At 39.1% G+C, this 17,840-nt stretch overlaps 1 protein-coding gene across 1 annotated transcript in view; it reads right to left on the bottom strand.

Moving 5' to 3' along the window:
- Positions 1-17,840, bottom strand: part of DNAH5 (dynein axonemal heavy chain 5) — a 252,750-nt gene that overhangs the window by 90,198 nt on the left and 144,712 nt on the right. The window contains 5 exon segments of the mRNA XM_077749426.1: positions 8,785-8,919; positions 9,611-9,753; positions 11,023-11,224; positions 11,629-11,805; positions 15,577-15,818. Coding sequence (XP_077605552.1) covers positions 8,785-8,919; positions 9,611-9,753; positions 11,023-11,224; positions 11,629-11,805; positions 15,577-15,818 — 899 coding nt within the window.

Below are 17,840 nucleotides of genomic sequence, written 5' to 3'. Positions count from 1 at the left end.
GGCACCTCAGTGGCTCAGTTGGTTAAGCATTTGACTCTTGCTTTTGGCTCAGGTCAATATCTCATGGTTAGTGAGATCAAGCCCTGCGATGGACTCTGGGCTAACAGTGTGGAGCCTGCTTGGAATTCTCTCTCCCTCTCTCTCTGCCCCATCCCAGTTCGTGTGCATTCTCTCTCTCTTTCTCTCTCTCTCTCTCTCCCTCTCTCAAAATAAATAAATAAACATTTAAAAAAGATAATGTATAAGTGTAGGAGAAAGTGAAGGTTTATTGACCCAAAATGCATCCTCCTCCTATCCAAAAAAAGCTTACTTAGTTCATGATGAAGAGCAAACTAGTTAAAAATGACTTCAATAATCCAAGACACAACCACAAAATAAGGCCAACATATAAGCAAAAATTCATATATTTGTCCTTGGAAACCTTTGCAGTTTGGTAATTCCAAATTCTAATTTTCCATCACCATTTTAATGAATAAGGGCAAGAGATATGAACTTTTCTTCACCATTTCCAAATATAAAGATATATAAATATATCACAACTCATTCAATTACAAAGTAAATCTCTCACAACAACAGTACAATGGCAAAAAGAATTTCCTATTTCCCTGAAATAAAAGCAAGCTGTTTAAAGTAATATACTAGGCTAAATTTAGCTCTGCTTTTCAATGAATTTAAATGCATAAGGCAATTAATAATCTCTTGACATCTTCCTATGGCAAGCCAGAGCCTTCCAGATATTCCCTTGTCTATTAATGAGAACTCATAAACACAAGAAGATTTTATGTCTTGGGGGGCCTGAATGGCTGCAGTTAAGCATCCGACTTTGGCTCAGGTCATGATCTTGTAGCTCAAGTTTGAGCCCCGTGTTGGGCTTTGTGATGACAGCTTGGAGCCTAGAGACTGCTTTGGATTCTGTGTCTCCCTCCCTCTCTCTCTCTCTCTCTCTCTCTCTCTTTCTCTCTCTCTCTCTCTCTTTCTCTCTCTCTCTCTCTCTCTCTGTCTCCCCTGCTCACGCTCTGTCCCTCTCTCTCAAAAATAAACATGAAAAAAATATATTTTATGTCTTGGGGGCCATCTAAGAGGTAAAAGGCCATGGGTGGAAAAGATGGGATAATATAGAGTAATAGTCCCACACCTGCACTTTGTTCCTTTTCATTGTGACCCTATTTTTTTTTCAAAATAACAGGAAATTAATAGTAAGCTATATATGTCATAAAAAAGCTAAGCTGACAAAAACAAAAACAAGGGAGGGAATAAAATGAAGTAGCTTCTGACCCTGGAGTTGAGACCTTTCTGGTTTTAGAATTGCTACCTATTAAATCATTACCTAGTGCATCTGGAGTGTGGGGGGACCTCCTAGAGTTCAGAAGCATAGCAACTGTAGGTTCTACTCCATCATATATCTATTCATAAAAGTTTGGGGAAACCACATACGTGGACTAGTATCTCCTGCTGGACTTCTGCACTTGGATCATTGCTAGCGTCACAAAGTCAACATATCCAAACACAAATGCCTCTTACTCCAAAGTCTGCACCCCCTGCTGGGTGCCCATTTCAGAGATTTACACCAATGACCCAACTGCCCCATCCAAACATTTTCCCATCCAACATCAACACATTCTATCTCTTCTAATTTCAATACTCCTATTTAATGCACCTCCTCCTCCCTGAAGAATGATATTTCCGGGGTCAGTTATTTGTCTTTCTCAAGGGGATTAATGTCACAAGCTCTTTTTTTAAGTTTTTTATTTTTTAATATAGTTTATTGTCAAGTTGGTTTCCATATAACACATAGTGCTCTTGCCAGCAAGTGCCCTCCTCCATGCCCATCACCCATTTTCCCCTCTCCCCCACCCCCATCAACCCTCAGTTTGTTCTCAGTATTCAAGAGTCTCTTATGGTTTGTCTCCCTCCCTCTCTTTAACTATTTTTCCCCCTTCCCTTTCCCCATGGTCCTCTATTAAGTTTCTCCTCATCCACATATGAGTGAAAACATATGGTATCTGTCTTTCTCTGCCTGACTTATTTCACTCAGCATAATACCCTCCAGTTCCGTCCACGGTGCTACAAATGGCCAGATTTCATTCTTTCTCATTGCCATGTAATAATCCAACAAATGGATAAAGAAAATGTGGTTTATATACACAATGTCACAAACTCTTAAACTGCCCCCACCCTGCCTCCTCCAGTCAGTCCTGAGAACTTCTTAATAAGTCATATACACTGTCTATCTTGTGTGATTTACAATTTTATCTAGAATTTTCTGTCTCCTCCAAAAATCAGTCTAAAGAACTACTGACCATCTCTGTTGTGGTTTGCCACCCACATGCTCTTTGATCTCCTTCATCTGGGTTCCCACTTCAGCCACTAGTTTTGTGAGATAAACCATAGTCTAATTAACAAAAATAGGTATATTTGTTTATCTGAGTTCTGTCTCTCCCACTAGAATGTAAAGAGGGAAAGCATCTTGTTTATCTTGCTCCTCACTGCATCCTCAGTGTCCAGAAAGGTGTCTGGCATCGTGTACTTATTTGTAAGTATTTGGTACACAGATAAATGAGGAAAAGAAACCTGGGATCACCTGTAAATTTCTTCTCTCTCTTGTATCCCTCTCTTCCAACATCTACTCAGACAACAACAGGTGTGCTTCCCTTCTAACTTTTGCTACTTGGTCCAGCCCAACTTCCCTCACCTCCCAGTTCTCTCTGAAAACACCCGTATCTCTTTCATCTTGTCTTCCCCTCTGCAGCCAGCATGCACTTTCCAAAGGGCCAGTGTCACCCTGCATAATATCCACTGGTTCCCCAGGAGCAATGTACAAGGAGCTTCATGATTTCCTCACTTACACCTCCAGTCTCACCTCTAAACACCCCTTAGTCTCTTTGTGCTGGGCCCTCAACTTAATTCATTCATATTCAGTCGACAATAAAACACATACCATACAGTGATACTCAGCTCACAGGCTAGTATTCATTATGGGATTCTTATTTACATATTCCTAGAGTAGCCATTTCTGAGCCAAAAAATCTCTCAGCGTTAGCGTCAACTAAACACAATTTGTCAAATATTGATTTAGATGAATGATCTTCCATAAATGTCACTTCTCTCAACACAGCTATTGATAAAAAAAAAAAAGTGAGATCTCTAGCAAGGACCTGGACTAATGGCAGTTTATGCTGTTCTCTGAGAATAAACAAAAACTCTGCAAGCAGAGGATGGTAGTGAGCATGATACCATCTTAAGCAGTCAATGGAAACTTAAAAAGATTCTGTTCTTGTTGTCTGCCTATCTCACACATGGCATATGGGGGGCTAACCCAAGCTGTAACAACAGCATTTTAAGAAATAAAAACTAGAAGGTTAGAAATCCAGACAGACTTGGGAAGGCAGGTGAAGAAAGCTGCCCTTGTCCATTCTAAGCTAGGAGCCCTAAAACTAGGGGTAATTCCATTTTCTGACTTAATCTCTTAATAGTTCAGCCTCTATAATTCCTAAAATATATAATATTAATAAAACATAAATATGGAATCTTCTCAAGTAATGTCAACTGTTTTCATTATGCTGATTTCTGTAATCCTCTTAAGAAACTACTTCCTTCCTCCTCTGGGCTCCACAATACTTAGATTACACCCTAAGGAGCACTTATCACATCAGTTATCCTTGATTGTATACATGTCTGCTTCCCCAGCCAGATAGAGGGTGGAACACTGCATTGGAAGAGATATTGGCAGAGTAATGTACAGCTGAGAAGGTTTTGCACTCCCCAAATCTTGGGTTTATCATTCACACAATTGTCTCTGTTAATAGGACATAGCACAAATCTGCATAACCTGCATGGTCAAAGTGGAAGTGTATGTAAAGATATTTAACTTACAAATACATACATATGTGTGTATATACACAATAGAGTATTATCGACAAATGGTACATGTGAAAGTAGTTGGTGAGATTAATGCATTATAAAGATGAAAGATATTTTATTATCACTTATAGGTATCTCTATATATCAGCATTTAAATCATTTTCATATACAGTACATCCAATTAAATGGAAATATAAATACACTTGGGGCACCTGCGTGGCTCAGTCCGTTGAGCATCCAACTTTGGCTCACATCATGATCTCATGGCTCAGTTCAACCCCATGTCCAGCTCTGTGCTGACAGCTCAGAGCCTGGAGCCTGCTTCAGATTCTGTGCTCCCTGTCTCTCTGCACCTCCCCTACCCATGCTCTGTCTCTCTCTCCCTCAAAAATATACATTTAAAAAATTTTTAAATATGCTGAATTTTAGGCTTCTTCATATCTGCTGTTTATCTAAAAGTAAAATTGGAGAGCTTATGTTCTTTATTAAGATATCTACTGCTTAAATAAGATCTTCCCCTTTTATTATAAGTTATCAAAAACAAATGAAAAGTCTTACGTTAATAAAGTTTAAAATGCTCAACAGCACAATATTTTAAAAAAAGTAAAATATCTAAAACAATGTGAAAATACATTAACATAAATAGAAGCTAAAAATAAAGCAAGAGCACTAAGTGATAAAGCAGTCATTTGAATATTAATATAGATAAAGAAAAGCCATTGGAAGGAGGCATATGGGTGAACTGGAAAAGCACAGAACATACAGGGACTTGGTTTCTCACCAGTTTCTGCTACCAACTAACTGGGTGAACACAGACAAATACCTCAGTCTCCCTCAACCTGCATACATTCATGGTAACGGGAAACCCTGACACTTTTAGAGAGCTTCACCATGAAAAACTACTTTCACATATTATCTCTTATGATTCTTCTCCGGAAACTCATCCTAAAACTATGCTCTCAGGAATCAAAAACGTTTTCTGCAACCGTAGGGGTCTCTGCAGGAAGCAAGGATGAAGCCAGGAAGGATTTCAGGAGCCCAGCTCCAATTCCACTAAAGCAAATCTGCGGTCACCTATTTTACAGCCTAGGCTTCTGCTTACGATTTCTCCTTTGGAAAAGTGGTTCTGAGTCTTAAAAGAAAAAAACTGTGGAATTTCCTTCTAGGCTCTATGATTCTCATTTTTTTTTAAAAAACAAAACCTATTTCCATGCAATTATTTGTAACACAGTCATATTCAAAACATTTTTAGATTATTTTTAGAAAAGATAAGCCTTTCCAGAAACTCTCTAAAGAAACTTTCTTCTTACCTTTCTGTGTTGTTTATATTTTAAAAGATATGTATAGATTATTTCTAAAACAGAAAAAAACACTTAAAATAATATTTGTTGGGGAAAAAACTGAGATAGCTCTCTTAAAAGACCAACTGAATTGCCTTAGCCGAAAAGATCAGGGGACCACATAATTTTTGCCCAAACGACACACTTTCGATAGTGACAGGGATGCCATTAATTATTAATCCAAGCCAGTGGAAGTAAACCAGACTATTCCAGATGAAGAGGGACATACAGTCAGACCTCCTCTTGGCAAAAGATGTGAATGTGACACCATGCAGAAAACTAAAGAAACCCTAAGTGAAGATAACAAGTCAAGCAACAGACATGTGGCCTCGACTGGACTATGTGCTAAAGTGATGACATAGGAGGGATGCACACGATCTCTTTTCTCATCTACGATTTCAGTTGTGTTTGGATCCAGGTAATCAGGAGATACTGAGAAAAGATGCTCACGTCCCTCAGAACTCACTCATGAACGGCTGAAAATTACAGAGAGAAAGTTAATTATAGCAGTTTAGCTAATTGAAAGCTTTCTAATATTAATGAGTCTAGCTTACTAGAAAGCTTGGATAGTTAGCAGGCAAAACAGGCACTGAACAGACTGCATGATCCCATGATGCTTCTGAGAAGGAAAAGAAACAGTGAGGTATGAATGCCAGCTTGACACCGGGGTCTAAAGAAACTGGGCTAACATAGCTGTGAATCAGATAATGGGACCGTAAAGAATACTGATGTTTGTGTTCTAAAAGCCTGTTGACTATTGTCCTAATTATTATATTCCAGTGTGGTGTAACTTCTAGAAGTCTATTATATCATTTACAAATTTTATATCAACAAACAGGTTCCTTTTGATACATATGCCTTTTTTCGAGGGAATTAATAAATGTCTTATGTTAAAGATACGTAGTCTACAGATCTTGACCACCTTGAAGGATTAAATAATGGCAAGAGTTACTAATAAAAATACAGTGACCAGGGCTTGTTACATACCAAGTGATCTGGCTGGCCTTTGTCCCTGGTTCCTAGTGGGGAGCCTTTAAACACCCGGAATTTCCTGAGTAATAAGAATTTGTTATCCATGGTGGGTCCCTCTGTCTACTCTTGCCTGAAGGGCCAACCGTGTGATTTGAGGGTTGGCGATTTGGACCACATGGTATCAGTGGATATTTTGAGAGGGGTGCAGGCTTGGAGACTGAGTTCAATCACATGGTCAATGATTCAATCAGTTGTGCCTAGGTCATGAAACCCAACAGAGCTCTGCATAGCGTAGGTGAGCTTACTAGTTGGGGATGAACTCGATATACCTGGAAGGTAACGCATTCTGAGGACTTAAGAAGGTTTCAGTTGGGAGCCTTCCAACCACTGCCTCAATGCATCTCTTCTTTTGGCTGATCCTGATTCATATCTTTTAATAAAACCGTAATCATTAACACCACACTTTGCTAAATTCTGAGAGTCATTCCAGTGAATTATGGAGAGAGAGTCATAGGAACCACTGAATTGTGAATCAGTTGTTCAGAAGTGCTGGTGGCCTGGAAACCAAAGCATGTGGCTGGTATCTGAAGTGAGGGAAGACGTGTGGGGGCCTGAGCCCTTTGCTTATAAAGCCTCAGTAGCTCCAAGTAGTTACTGTCAGAATTGCATTACAGCCTTAAAGATTTACTCCAGTCTCGAGAAATGTGAATCGATAATAATCCAACATAATGGGGGAAAAAAAATCACACTTGCATATAATATTTTAAAACTTGCATCCCCTTCTCTCCCAGGGGGTCAGCTGATATGCACTTCAAAGCCCCAACCTTCAAATCACATGGTTGGTCTTTCTGGTAAGACTGGTCTGAGTGTGGGGAAAAAAAATCATACTTTGATTTAATGTTTTAAAACCTATAACCTTAAAGGCTATAAACTTTAAGAGGATGTTCTCCAAAAGTAAAACTAGCAAAAGTTGTTTAAATGTGAAACAATACCAAGGGAATGTGCATAGTAATAGTAACAAAGGAATATGTATAACATTAGCTTCTTGCCAGCCTACAATAATTTAAGGTGCTATTCCCCAAACACAAAAATATCACAGCTCAGTCTTTGCAATATGAGGTTGACCTTCCATCCGGACATTCCTTCCCATCATGATTCTGTAAATAGTATTTATCTGACAGAAGACTAGCCAGTATTAGAAATTCCATCTCTAACAGAGGAGTAGAATACAGTTGACAGTCTTATTTAGAAACTTAATCAATGGTCTTAGCTTATTGGCATTCTCCAGTCACCAATTACATTAAGTGATAAAAGGTGATGATGTAGCCAGGCTGTCAACAATTTTCATTGATATTTTAATACCAACAACTACGGAACAACAAAGTTAATCAAGACCAATGTTCTTTGGGTTGGAATTCTCCTAAAAATCCCCTTTCCATTTTCAAGTTATGAAATGTATCCCTTTTATTTATGCAGCAATGTTCTAAAAGATAGGAGAGATGACTTAAAAACAACCCCAGCATGAGTTGACACATAGGATTCTCTCCCCAGTTTCAACAGGGTCTTAAACAACGCAGGACCAGAGCAAAACCACCAGGCCAGCACTGCAATCTCAGTCATTCTTGGCGTGTTGTTCACAAAAGCAAAGCAACTTTAAGGGATTTTTTTTCCTGCTACTCCTCAAGAATACAATGGGGTAAAATCTTGAATGTGCTAATTGCACAGTCCTGCAACTGATTTATTCCTGCAATTGATAATGGGAACCATGGTGGAACGTTAAGTCAGGATACAACAAAATAAATTGGCAATATTGGGACCTGAGATTAGACAAGGAATAAAAGCAAAACTGGAAGAGAACTGGACTTAGGCCAGCTGGGGATCTTTCCACACTAATACTCTGGTGTGGATCCTGAGGAAATGAATTATGGAGAGGTGGACAGGGAGAATGAAGAGAAAGAAGAAGATATGAAAAATATTTCCATAGCTACATTTTCAGCCCTGAATTCAAGACAGACACATCAAAGATGACCGGTATATCCAGCCTAGAGGCTAGAATAATAGTCACACCCACAGAAAAGCAGACAGTAGGGAAAAGACACAGGTTTGGATGAAGGAATAAATGACATTCCTTCAGCTTTGGGTTTTACATGTTCACAGGCTTTCTTTACATTTTATTGTTTTTTCAAANGGCTCGAACCCACAAACCATGAGATCATGACCTGAGCCGAAGTCGGACGCTTAACTGACCGAGCCACCCAGGCGCCCCTTTCTTTACATATTTTAAACAGTACTGAGCCTCTTAACACCCTATGTATGCTTTTTATTTCTCCAAAATTTAAGATTATACAGTATAACCCAACTAGGAAGAGATTCTATTGCAGGTGAATAATAGAGACAATTGAACGCNATGGATCAAGAAGATGTGGTTTATCTATACCATGGAATACTACATGGCAATGAGAAACAATTGAACGCATTTGTAAGGGACTTATCATGGCTGGGAAAAAGTGCAGATGAAATTCAATGGGCACAGGCTTCCCAGTGAACAGAGCAGAGCCTCCAAAGTTTATCACAAACTCGATCTTAATGAGCAATACCAAAGAGCCAGTACCTGAAACATCAGTGGGGTGGTTGCAGAAGAAAAATTCAGACTCTTGATCATGTGACTTTCAGAATCATATTTTGACATAAATCCTTTGATAATGACTGTTTTGGCCGTTCCTTGTTCCCCAATTAATAGCACGGCCTGAAAGAGAAGTTGAGAAAGAAACCCAAGGAATGCAATAAAATGATTATAGGCTAAATTGTGCGCCCCCCCCCCAATTCACACATTGAAGCCCTAACACCCAGTGCCTCAGAATTGACTGTATTTGTAGAGAGGGCCTTTAAAGAGATGATGAGGTTAAAATGAGGCCATGACGGTGGGCCCTAGTTCAATCTAAGGAGCCTCTGTAGAAGAGGAGGAAATCTGGAAACACAGAGATGCAGGCGGATAAAGACCACAGAGATGAAAGCCACCTGCCAGCCAACGAGAGAGGCCTCAGGAGAAAATCAACCTGCCAGCACCTTAACCTTGGACTCTACGCCTCCAGAACTGAGAGGAAAGAAAGGTCTGTCGTTTAACTCCCCCAGCCCGTGGTGATGTGTATGGGCAGCCCCAGCAAATCAGCACAATCATCAGAAGAGAAGGACGTCTCTTTGGACAAATGAGTCAAAATTCACTCTCTCTCAACTAACATGTGAGAACAAATTACTTGATCATGAATTGGGACCAGGCAACTCTAATGCTGTGAGTAGAGAACAATATCAATTTGGGTCATATTTTCATGTTCTCTAAACAGCAACCTAAAGCATTCTGAGATAAATGCAAGATGCCTTGTGTTTTCAAGGGACATTTTAAAAATGTGCTATTGTTAATAGAAGTTAAAGAGCCATACCTTGCCCTGTTTAGCGATGGTTTTAATTAGAAAGTCAGTCCTCACATTGTCAACATTTGGTACCAGGATGGAGCCATATTCTGGGGTGATGTCAGGTGGATACACATATTCCTCCGTACATGTGTTCCAGTGCAGCCATTGACCTGAGGTGAACACCGAACATTTACATCTTCGCATGCCTATTAATGATTTAATTCCCGTCACAAGCAGACATTCTTGATATCTCATGAAGCATCTTTCAAAATCTCCCCATAAAATAAGATCATTAGAATGGTAGATCTAAGTAGTATGTAAGTCTGTGTTAACCGAGTCAGAATTTCCCAAGGAACAATTCCAAAGTGGTAATATTAGGAAATATTAAGAATGTCTTGGCATGTTTTAAAATATGTCAGTTTTCAATAATGTCTGAATAAAAATTAAGAATACAATGATAAGGGGGAGCCTGGGTGGCTCAGTTGGTTAAGTGTCGGACTCTTGGTTTTAGCTCAGGTCATGATCTCACAGTTCAAGGGTTTGAGCCCCTCATGGGGTTCTGTGCTGAGAGTGCAGAGCCTGCTTAGGATTCTCCCTCTCTCCTCTCTCTCTGTCCCTACCCCACTCGCTCTCTATCTCTCTCTCAAAAATAAACATTTTTGTTGGGGTGCCTGGGTGGCTCAGTTGGTTGGGCATCCAACTTCAGCTCAGGTCATCATCTCACAGTCCATGAGTTTGAGCTCTGTGCTGACAGCTCAGGGCCTGGAGCCTGCTTCAGATTCTGTCTCCTCCCTCTCTGCCCCTCCCCCACACACACTCTGTCTCTTTCTCTCTCTCAAAAATAAATAAACATTTAAAAAAAATTTAAGTAAAAATAAAAAATAAAAAAAGAATAGTGATAGTAGTATGTCCCTAAAACCACTTAAAATATCTAATCGCACAAGCTTTTCATTATATACTTTCTGTAATTTTAAAACCAAAAATAAAAGATATATAAATATTATTTATATGTTTTATATAGATGTACTTTATATATATGTACCACATATAAACAAACGAGGTATATATAGAGATAGATAAGCACATATTTGGTAAAAATATACTCCACACTTTGTAATTTTTATGAAAATTGCTGATTATATTATATCAATGACTGAAATAGATCTACCTGCTTTGGAGACTTTTTATTTCTAATTTGTTTTTAATTCATTAAAAGTTTAGTAAACAATATACCTAATAAGGGGAAGATGTGCATTTGGGACACAAATGAAATACATTTTTGCAAAAGAAAAAATTAGGTTTCGTCACACATAAAAATTTCCATTTTAATATTACAGCACGTGTTTTAAGTACCATTTAGAAAAATAAAAGCTGTGTAAATAGGAGCCCGTGGAAAAACCTCCCGTGTGTTATGTACAAACGGAAGCAAGCATACTCACCACTGGACGAGACATAATAGTCAAACATGGTGTCATCGGTCCCCGCTAGAGGCGGCAAATCCAAGGTCAGCGCTTCCTGAGAACGCAGCCAGTGCTCTATCCGGCGTCGGCCCTCCAGCTCTAGCACGGCCCCAATGCTCCACATCAGGGAGAAGACATACAGTCTCCCCAGGTGCTCCGGTGTGACCTCCACACCTTGTTCCTGGGCACGGAAGAAACTTGTTTTGATCAGTTGATTCTCAAACCTAAATTTTGCTTTGAGGTTTCAATAAAAATAATAAAGATGTAAAAGGGACAATAGTTTTCCCCAAGAACAAGGAATAGATGAATAAAACTGGAAACATACAGAATTTATCTCAGGAAATACCAAGTCAGTCCCCAAAGTAAATCTGGATGTTTATTAGATGACTGTGAACTTGCCACTAAATTACAAACATGTGGCTCACTTGGGGAGAAAAGAAATGAGAAAAACACAAAAGATGCAGGGGCATGTTTGAAACATTCCCCCATGCATAGCTCTAACACAACCAATTTCGAACACTGTACTCTCTGCACAACATGGCTCAGTTAATAAGAGAGAAATTTCTAGAAAGTTGAGCGATTTACCTTTGGAGGGATCAGCCCTTGAAGCATGTTAATGCTCTGCATGATTACAAAGGCCTCAAGCATCTCCATCTTGTATTCTACGTTCTGAACACTGAAGCGATACAGGTCGGGAAAAGACTTGATGTACAGCTGACGAAGAATTTCGGCTTCCTGAGGGGAGCGCTTCTTAAGGAAACTCTGTCCATTCACAGATTAATGCATTAATAAATTTATTAACATGCCAGGAGAATGGTCATTTTGGAACAAACATTTTTTACATATTGATGGCCTATAATAACATCTAATAACACTGCATACAGAATGTGTCAGGCCTCGCAACACATTCTTTCATGCATTAACTCATTTAATTCTGGGAGGTAGGAGCTATTATTATCCTCCTTTTACAGATGAGAAAACAGAAGCCCAGGAACACCTGGGTAGCTCAATCAGTTGAAGGTCCAACTTTGGCTCAGGTCATGATCTCACAGTTCGTGGGTTTGAGCCCCATGTCGGGCTCTGTTCTGACAGCTCAGAGCCTGGAGCCTGCTTTGAATTCTGTGTCTCCCTCTCTCTCTGCCTCTACCCTGCTTGCACTCTGTTTCTCTCTGTCATTCAAAAATGAATAAACATTAAAATATATATATATATAAAAAAATAAAGAAAACCGAAACCCAAAGAGTGCAAGTGATGTGCCCAGGACCCCACAGCCGGTGGGTGTCAAGTCCAGAATTCAAACCTATGTGTTCCGTTACCACCTTATACATGTCTTGAAGCAAAGATGGAGAAAAAGTCTCCGGTCTTAATTAAAATACACTAGAAGAAAATGAGGAGGCATACATAGAGAAGTAATTTAGGAAAAGGAAAAGGACTAAAAGATGAACAAAGGAACTCTATACACACATCTTTTTAAATGAGAAACAAAGATTTATCAAATTAGCCATTTCCTTTTATTTCTTCTAATGTAACTAATAACCAGTGTAGAAAAATATCAAAGAGGAAAATGGAGAATTGAGTCCTTTGGAGAGCCCGCTGTTAGAAAGTGCATGTGATTCCTAACAAGATACCACATAACACAATATTCTCTGAAGCTGAGGCAAGTTGCCTTGGCCTCAAGAGATCAGCTCATTCTTCGACACTGAGCAGAAGCAATAAAATGTTGATTCCGAATGATTCATCAATTCATGAATTTACCAGGATTCCACAGCAACAGCAACAGAACACAGCACCTTCAAGTTGATGGAAGCAGAAAGGTCCTAACCCAAGGCCAAGAAATCAGCTTGGCTCCCAGGAGCTGACAGATTCCTATGAACAAAACTTCTCCATGTGCCTGCCTCTAATAACTCCCTAGAGCTGCCGGGTACTGCTCTCTGAACACTTCCCATCTGATTCTTTGTGAGTCTTGCTTCTTGCTAATCATTTGTGAGAAAAAAAAATTGCATTATTTAAAAGCATTATAAAAAATTAGGTAAGTGTAGCATTAATGTAAGAACCTTATTCAGCCTCAACATAGAACATAATAGAAGCTTATTTCATAAAAAGCAAAGTCTAATATTCATTAGCTAGTAGTGTCAGAGTAGCTTTTCAAAGTCTTTGTGGGGGAACCTGGGTGGCTCAGTCAGTTAAGCGTCTGACTTCGGCTCAGGTCATGATCTTACATCTTGTGAGTTCGAGCCCCATGTCGGGTTCTGTGCTGACAGCTCATGACCTGGAATCTGCTTCGGATTCTGTGTCTCCCTCTCTCTCTCTGTCCTTCCCCTGCTTATACTGTGTCTCTCTGTCTCTCAAAAAATGAACAAATGTTAAAAAAAATTTTTTAAAGTCTTTGTGGATATGAAGTATTTGAGGAAAATCACACAAATAACTTTTTTTCACTTGGAGCTTGCCGTTATATCTGTGGTTACCAAATCTGAATCTATTGTACTGCTTTTAAAAACAAAAACAAACGCAAAAACAAAAACCAACTTTTGAACCTCCATCCCCAGAGATTCTGATCTGGTAGGACTGAGGTATGACCCACTCGTTTATAATTTAAGAAACTGTCATTGCTGATTATTTTTGCAAAGCCAGGGTTCAGAACCTTTGCCCTGTATTCCCCTAAATGGATGGATAATTTGATTGAGAGATCAGAAATAGAAATCTTTAGAAGCATGTTTAGTGTCACATCCAATTATACATAAGTAACATTTTGCTATCTAATCCCCTCCTTTTTCACATCTTCACACTTCACCACACCGAAACCCTTGTGCAAGCCAGAGTTCTGTAAATCCTGAGATGATATTATTAAAAGCTAAGATATACTGATACAGAAAGAGAAGCATAATAATTTAATGATGATGTAAAATAAACACCTACTTAATTTAAATTATGATTTTATAAGCTTTTGATCTTAATTTAAATTATGATTTAGTAAGTTTTCAGTCAAAATCATTTCTAAAAAATTATGTAAATAAAATAATAAGTTTAACCAACAATGTCAAAAAGAGGTTTCATACATGGCTATTCTAATAAGCATTCTGCCCCCGGGGTGCCTGGGTGGCTCTGTCAGTTAAGTGTCCAACTTCAGCTCAGGTCATGATCTCGTGGTTTGTGAGTTCGAATCCCACATCAGGTTCTGTGCTGACAGCTCAGAGCCTGGAGTCTGCTTCAGAATCTATGCCTCCCTCTCTCTCCCCCTCCCCCACTCATGTTTTGTCTCTCTCTCTCTCAAAAATAAGTAAACATTAAAAACTTAATAAGCATTCTGCCCTATATTATAGTATTTATTTAGTAAAGTATCTAAATATACAAGGCATTTAATTATAATCTAATTACAATCAATACACTCTAGAATGTACTGGTGATAAGAAAATAATATGACTTTTCATGAATTGAAGAGATATTGTCTGAAATATTATTTCCAAGAACAAACTTAAAACAAATATTATGACTATTGAACCTCATCAAAATTCCTTATATGCAATTTTAATAAATTGTTTTCTTCAAGCTAATATTGTACAATGAGTGCTCCCAAACTTTATGGGCATGAGTACCTTTTTAAAATGTCATGAATTCCCAAAGTGATAAGATTAAATTTCACTTATTCAGTTTGGCGGGATTACTGATTCAGCTAGGCTTTGCAATTACTCTACAACCCACAGTGGAAATCACGGTTCTAAGGAGATGCAAAGGAGCCCAGAGGAAACCAGACTGCTGAGGGCACCTGTAAGGGATAATCAGGGTTTCAGTGTCCCAGAGGATGTAAGATCTGCCATAAACAGCAGCAATGAAATGCAATTACACCACAGGTCTGTAGAAAAATTAGCACACGCTGTACCAGAGCACTAAAAGATCTGTTTTCCTCTTTGGGTACACAAGAGAAAGACTCCATGCTGATTCACAGGGGCACATGCACCCAAATTTTATAGCAGCGCTTTCAACAACAGCCAAATTATGGAAAGAGCCTAATGTCCATCAACTGATGAATAGATAAAGATGTGGTTTATATATGCAAGGGAATACTACTTGGCAATGAGAAAGAATGAAATTTGGCCATTTGCAGCAATATGGATGGAACTGGAGGGTATTATGCTAAGTGAAATACATCAGTCAGTTAAAGACAGATACCACATGTGTTTACTCATATGTGGATCTTGAGAAACTTAACGGAAGACCATGGGGGAAGGGAAGGGGAAAAAGTAGTTACAAACAGAGAGGGAGGGAGGCAAAACATAACAGATTCTTAAATTCAGAGAACAAACTGAGGGTGGATGGGGGGGCGGTGAGAGGGGAAAATGGGTGATGGGCATTGAAGAGGGCACTTGTTGGGATGAGCACTGGGTGTTGTATGTAAGCGATGAACCAATCTATCCCAAAAACCAAGAGCACACCTTACACACTGCATGCTAGCCAATTTGACAACAAATTATAATTTTTAAAGGCTGGACATGAAAAAAAAAAAAAAAGAAAAGAAAAGAAAGACTCCTCTCTTACCTCAAGAACAGGACTCCAGTCGAGGATAGAAGAACTCATGAAAACCATTCCATTTCTCGAGACAGTAGCTGGTGATGCGTTGTCAATGTTATGAGGTTCAAAAATGATCTTGCAGTTTGGAGCCATGGGAATCCGATCGCCATTGGCAAGGGTTAGAGTTTTGTTATCATCCAAAACAGAATTCAGGTTTTCAATCCAGATGGCATCTACTGGACCATCAAGAACTATCCAGATATGCTCCCCTAGAATATTCCACCAAAGGTTGGGGGAGGGACACACACACACATACATACACATACATGTAACTACTATACTTGAAGAAGTACTATAATTTCATGTAATTTTCATTAATTTTTAAGTAAAACTTTGATAGAAATGATTATCTTATTTTGTCACATAGGACTTTTCCAGTTCTTACTATAGCAGTTGTTTAAAGCACATAATCAAAGCAAAAAGTCACTTGTTCATTAAACAAATAATCATTGAGTACCTTCTATCTATCAGCACTGCTCTAGGGCCTGGGGCTATTACAGTAAAAATAAGACCATGTCTTGCCTTGACAGAGCTTACACTCGAAGGGGGTAGAGATGATAATCAAACCAATAAGCAAATAATGTGTAAGATAAGAAAAATTAGGAAGAAAAGAGGATGGGGCATTGCTTTCGATAAGGCAGTCAATAAAATATTTCAGGAGAATGAAGTGATATAAAGATCTAGAGGTAGAATTTTCCAGGCAGTAAGAATAACAGGTACAAAGGTCTCAAAGTGAGTACAAGTTCAGGCCGTTCTAGGAAGAGCCAGAAGGGGAGAAGAGAAAAAGGAATGTGAGTGCTGTCAGAAAGACAGGCAGAACCACAGAACTGATTCTGGCTTGTACATGTCACATCTGAAATGTCCTACACACACCCCACAACGTTGTTGAGCTGAGGATTCAAGGGAGAGGTCAGGGCTGAAGATTAAAATGTAGAAGCCATTGGCTTAGAGATGGCATTTGAAACCATGCACTGGGTATGTTTCTTCTAGAAATGAGCAGATAGAGACAGCAGGTCTGAGGACAGAGCTACTTCGATGGTCAGACTTCTGGCAGAGTCTCCTTTGCAGCCTCCTCCCTCTGACAGACCTCTTAGGAGGCAGAAGTGGATGGAGAACCAGCAGATAAAAGTTTCCCTGATGCCAAGTGACAGAAGAGCCCAAGAAGGGCAGTGGTCAACTGTGCCAGGTCCTGTGCGAGCCGGACTAGCCTGAGAACTGACCGTTTGTATCTGACAGGCTGGAGGTCATGAGCCCCCTGAAGGGGCTACTGGGAACAAAACTGATGGGAGTCACTTAAGGAGATATTTGGAAGTAAAGAAAGTGACAAGCATCAGCGGAATGGTCAACAGAATGCCATTGTAAATTTAGGTACCTGGTTTAATAATTCCTCCTAATTACTTAATCTCTACTTTCTCTTACTGACCCCATGACCAAGTTTGGAACCATAATCTTTATTTACTATGCGACAGCTGTAAAACATTATGTATCAAATAAAATGCTTTAAAAAATCTTGATTATGCTCATTTGACTGAATTTAAGTGAAAAGATGAAATAAACAGCAGTCATTTAGAAAAAGCATGTTCCCTTTTTTAAAGAGGGAAAAAAAACCACTGCTTTGAGCTCCCATTCTCTGAGGTAGCATTGGGCGCTGGATATGTGTTCACTTAGGATTACTGGAACAAGGCAGAGACAAAATTTGATTTATTTCCAGTAAAACAACAACAGTGTCTAATGTCAGCACACTTTAGAAATTATACATTTTCATGTCTCTTTTGACAACTGATGTTAGGTTGCTGAGCTCCGTTCCCTCAATGGGTGGCCCCACCTTAAACATCTCTTAGTAGACAGTGTTCCAAAGCAATGATTCATGAATATCCCCAATATCTCTTCCTTCTCGTGCATCCTTCCTTCTCTCTGCAAGTGCATTCACTGTGCCTTTCTCCCACTTATTCAAAAGTAAGAAAACATGATGAGAGGAAGGTTGATACTACCTCTTCCATCTGAGCTTATATTCCAGAAACACTGGGTTCAATTTAGAGACTCCATAAGTAAGAGAGTATTCAGAGTGAATCACTAACACTTAACAAGTTTGTTCACAGGACCAGCAAACACCAGTGTGCATTTAAACAGAATAATTTGTTAGTTCAATATAGATTTCATTTTTGATATATGCAATTTTCTTCCCAAAGAAGCCTGTTTCCTCCTGTGATTTTATAGGGGAATCAGTATTC

The sequence above is a fragment of the Crocuta crocuta genome, unplaced genomic scaffold (assembly GCF_008692635.1).
Source record: "Crocuta crocuta isolate KB4526 unplaced genomic scaffold, BGI_CrCroc_1.0 scaffold89, whole genome shotgun sequence".
Classification (NCBI taxonomy): domain Eukaryota; kingdom Metazoa; phylum Chordata; class Mammalia; order Carnivora; family Hyaenidae; genus Crocuta; species Crocuta crocuta.
This window is presented reverse-complemented; position numbering and strand designations above follow the sequence as displayed.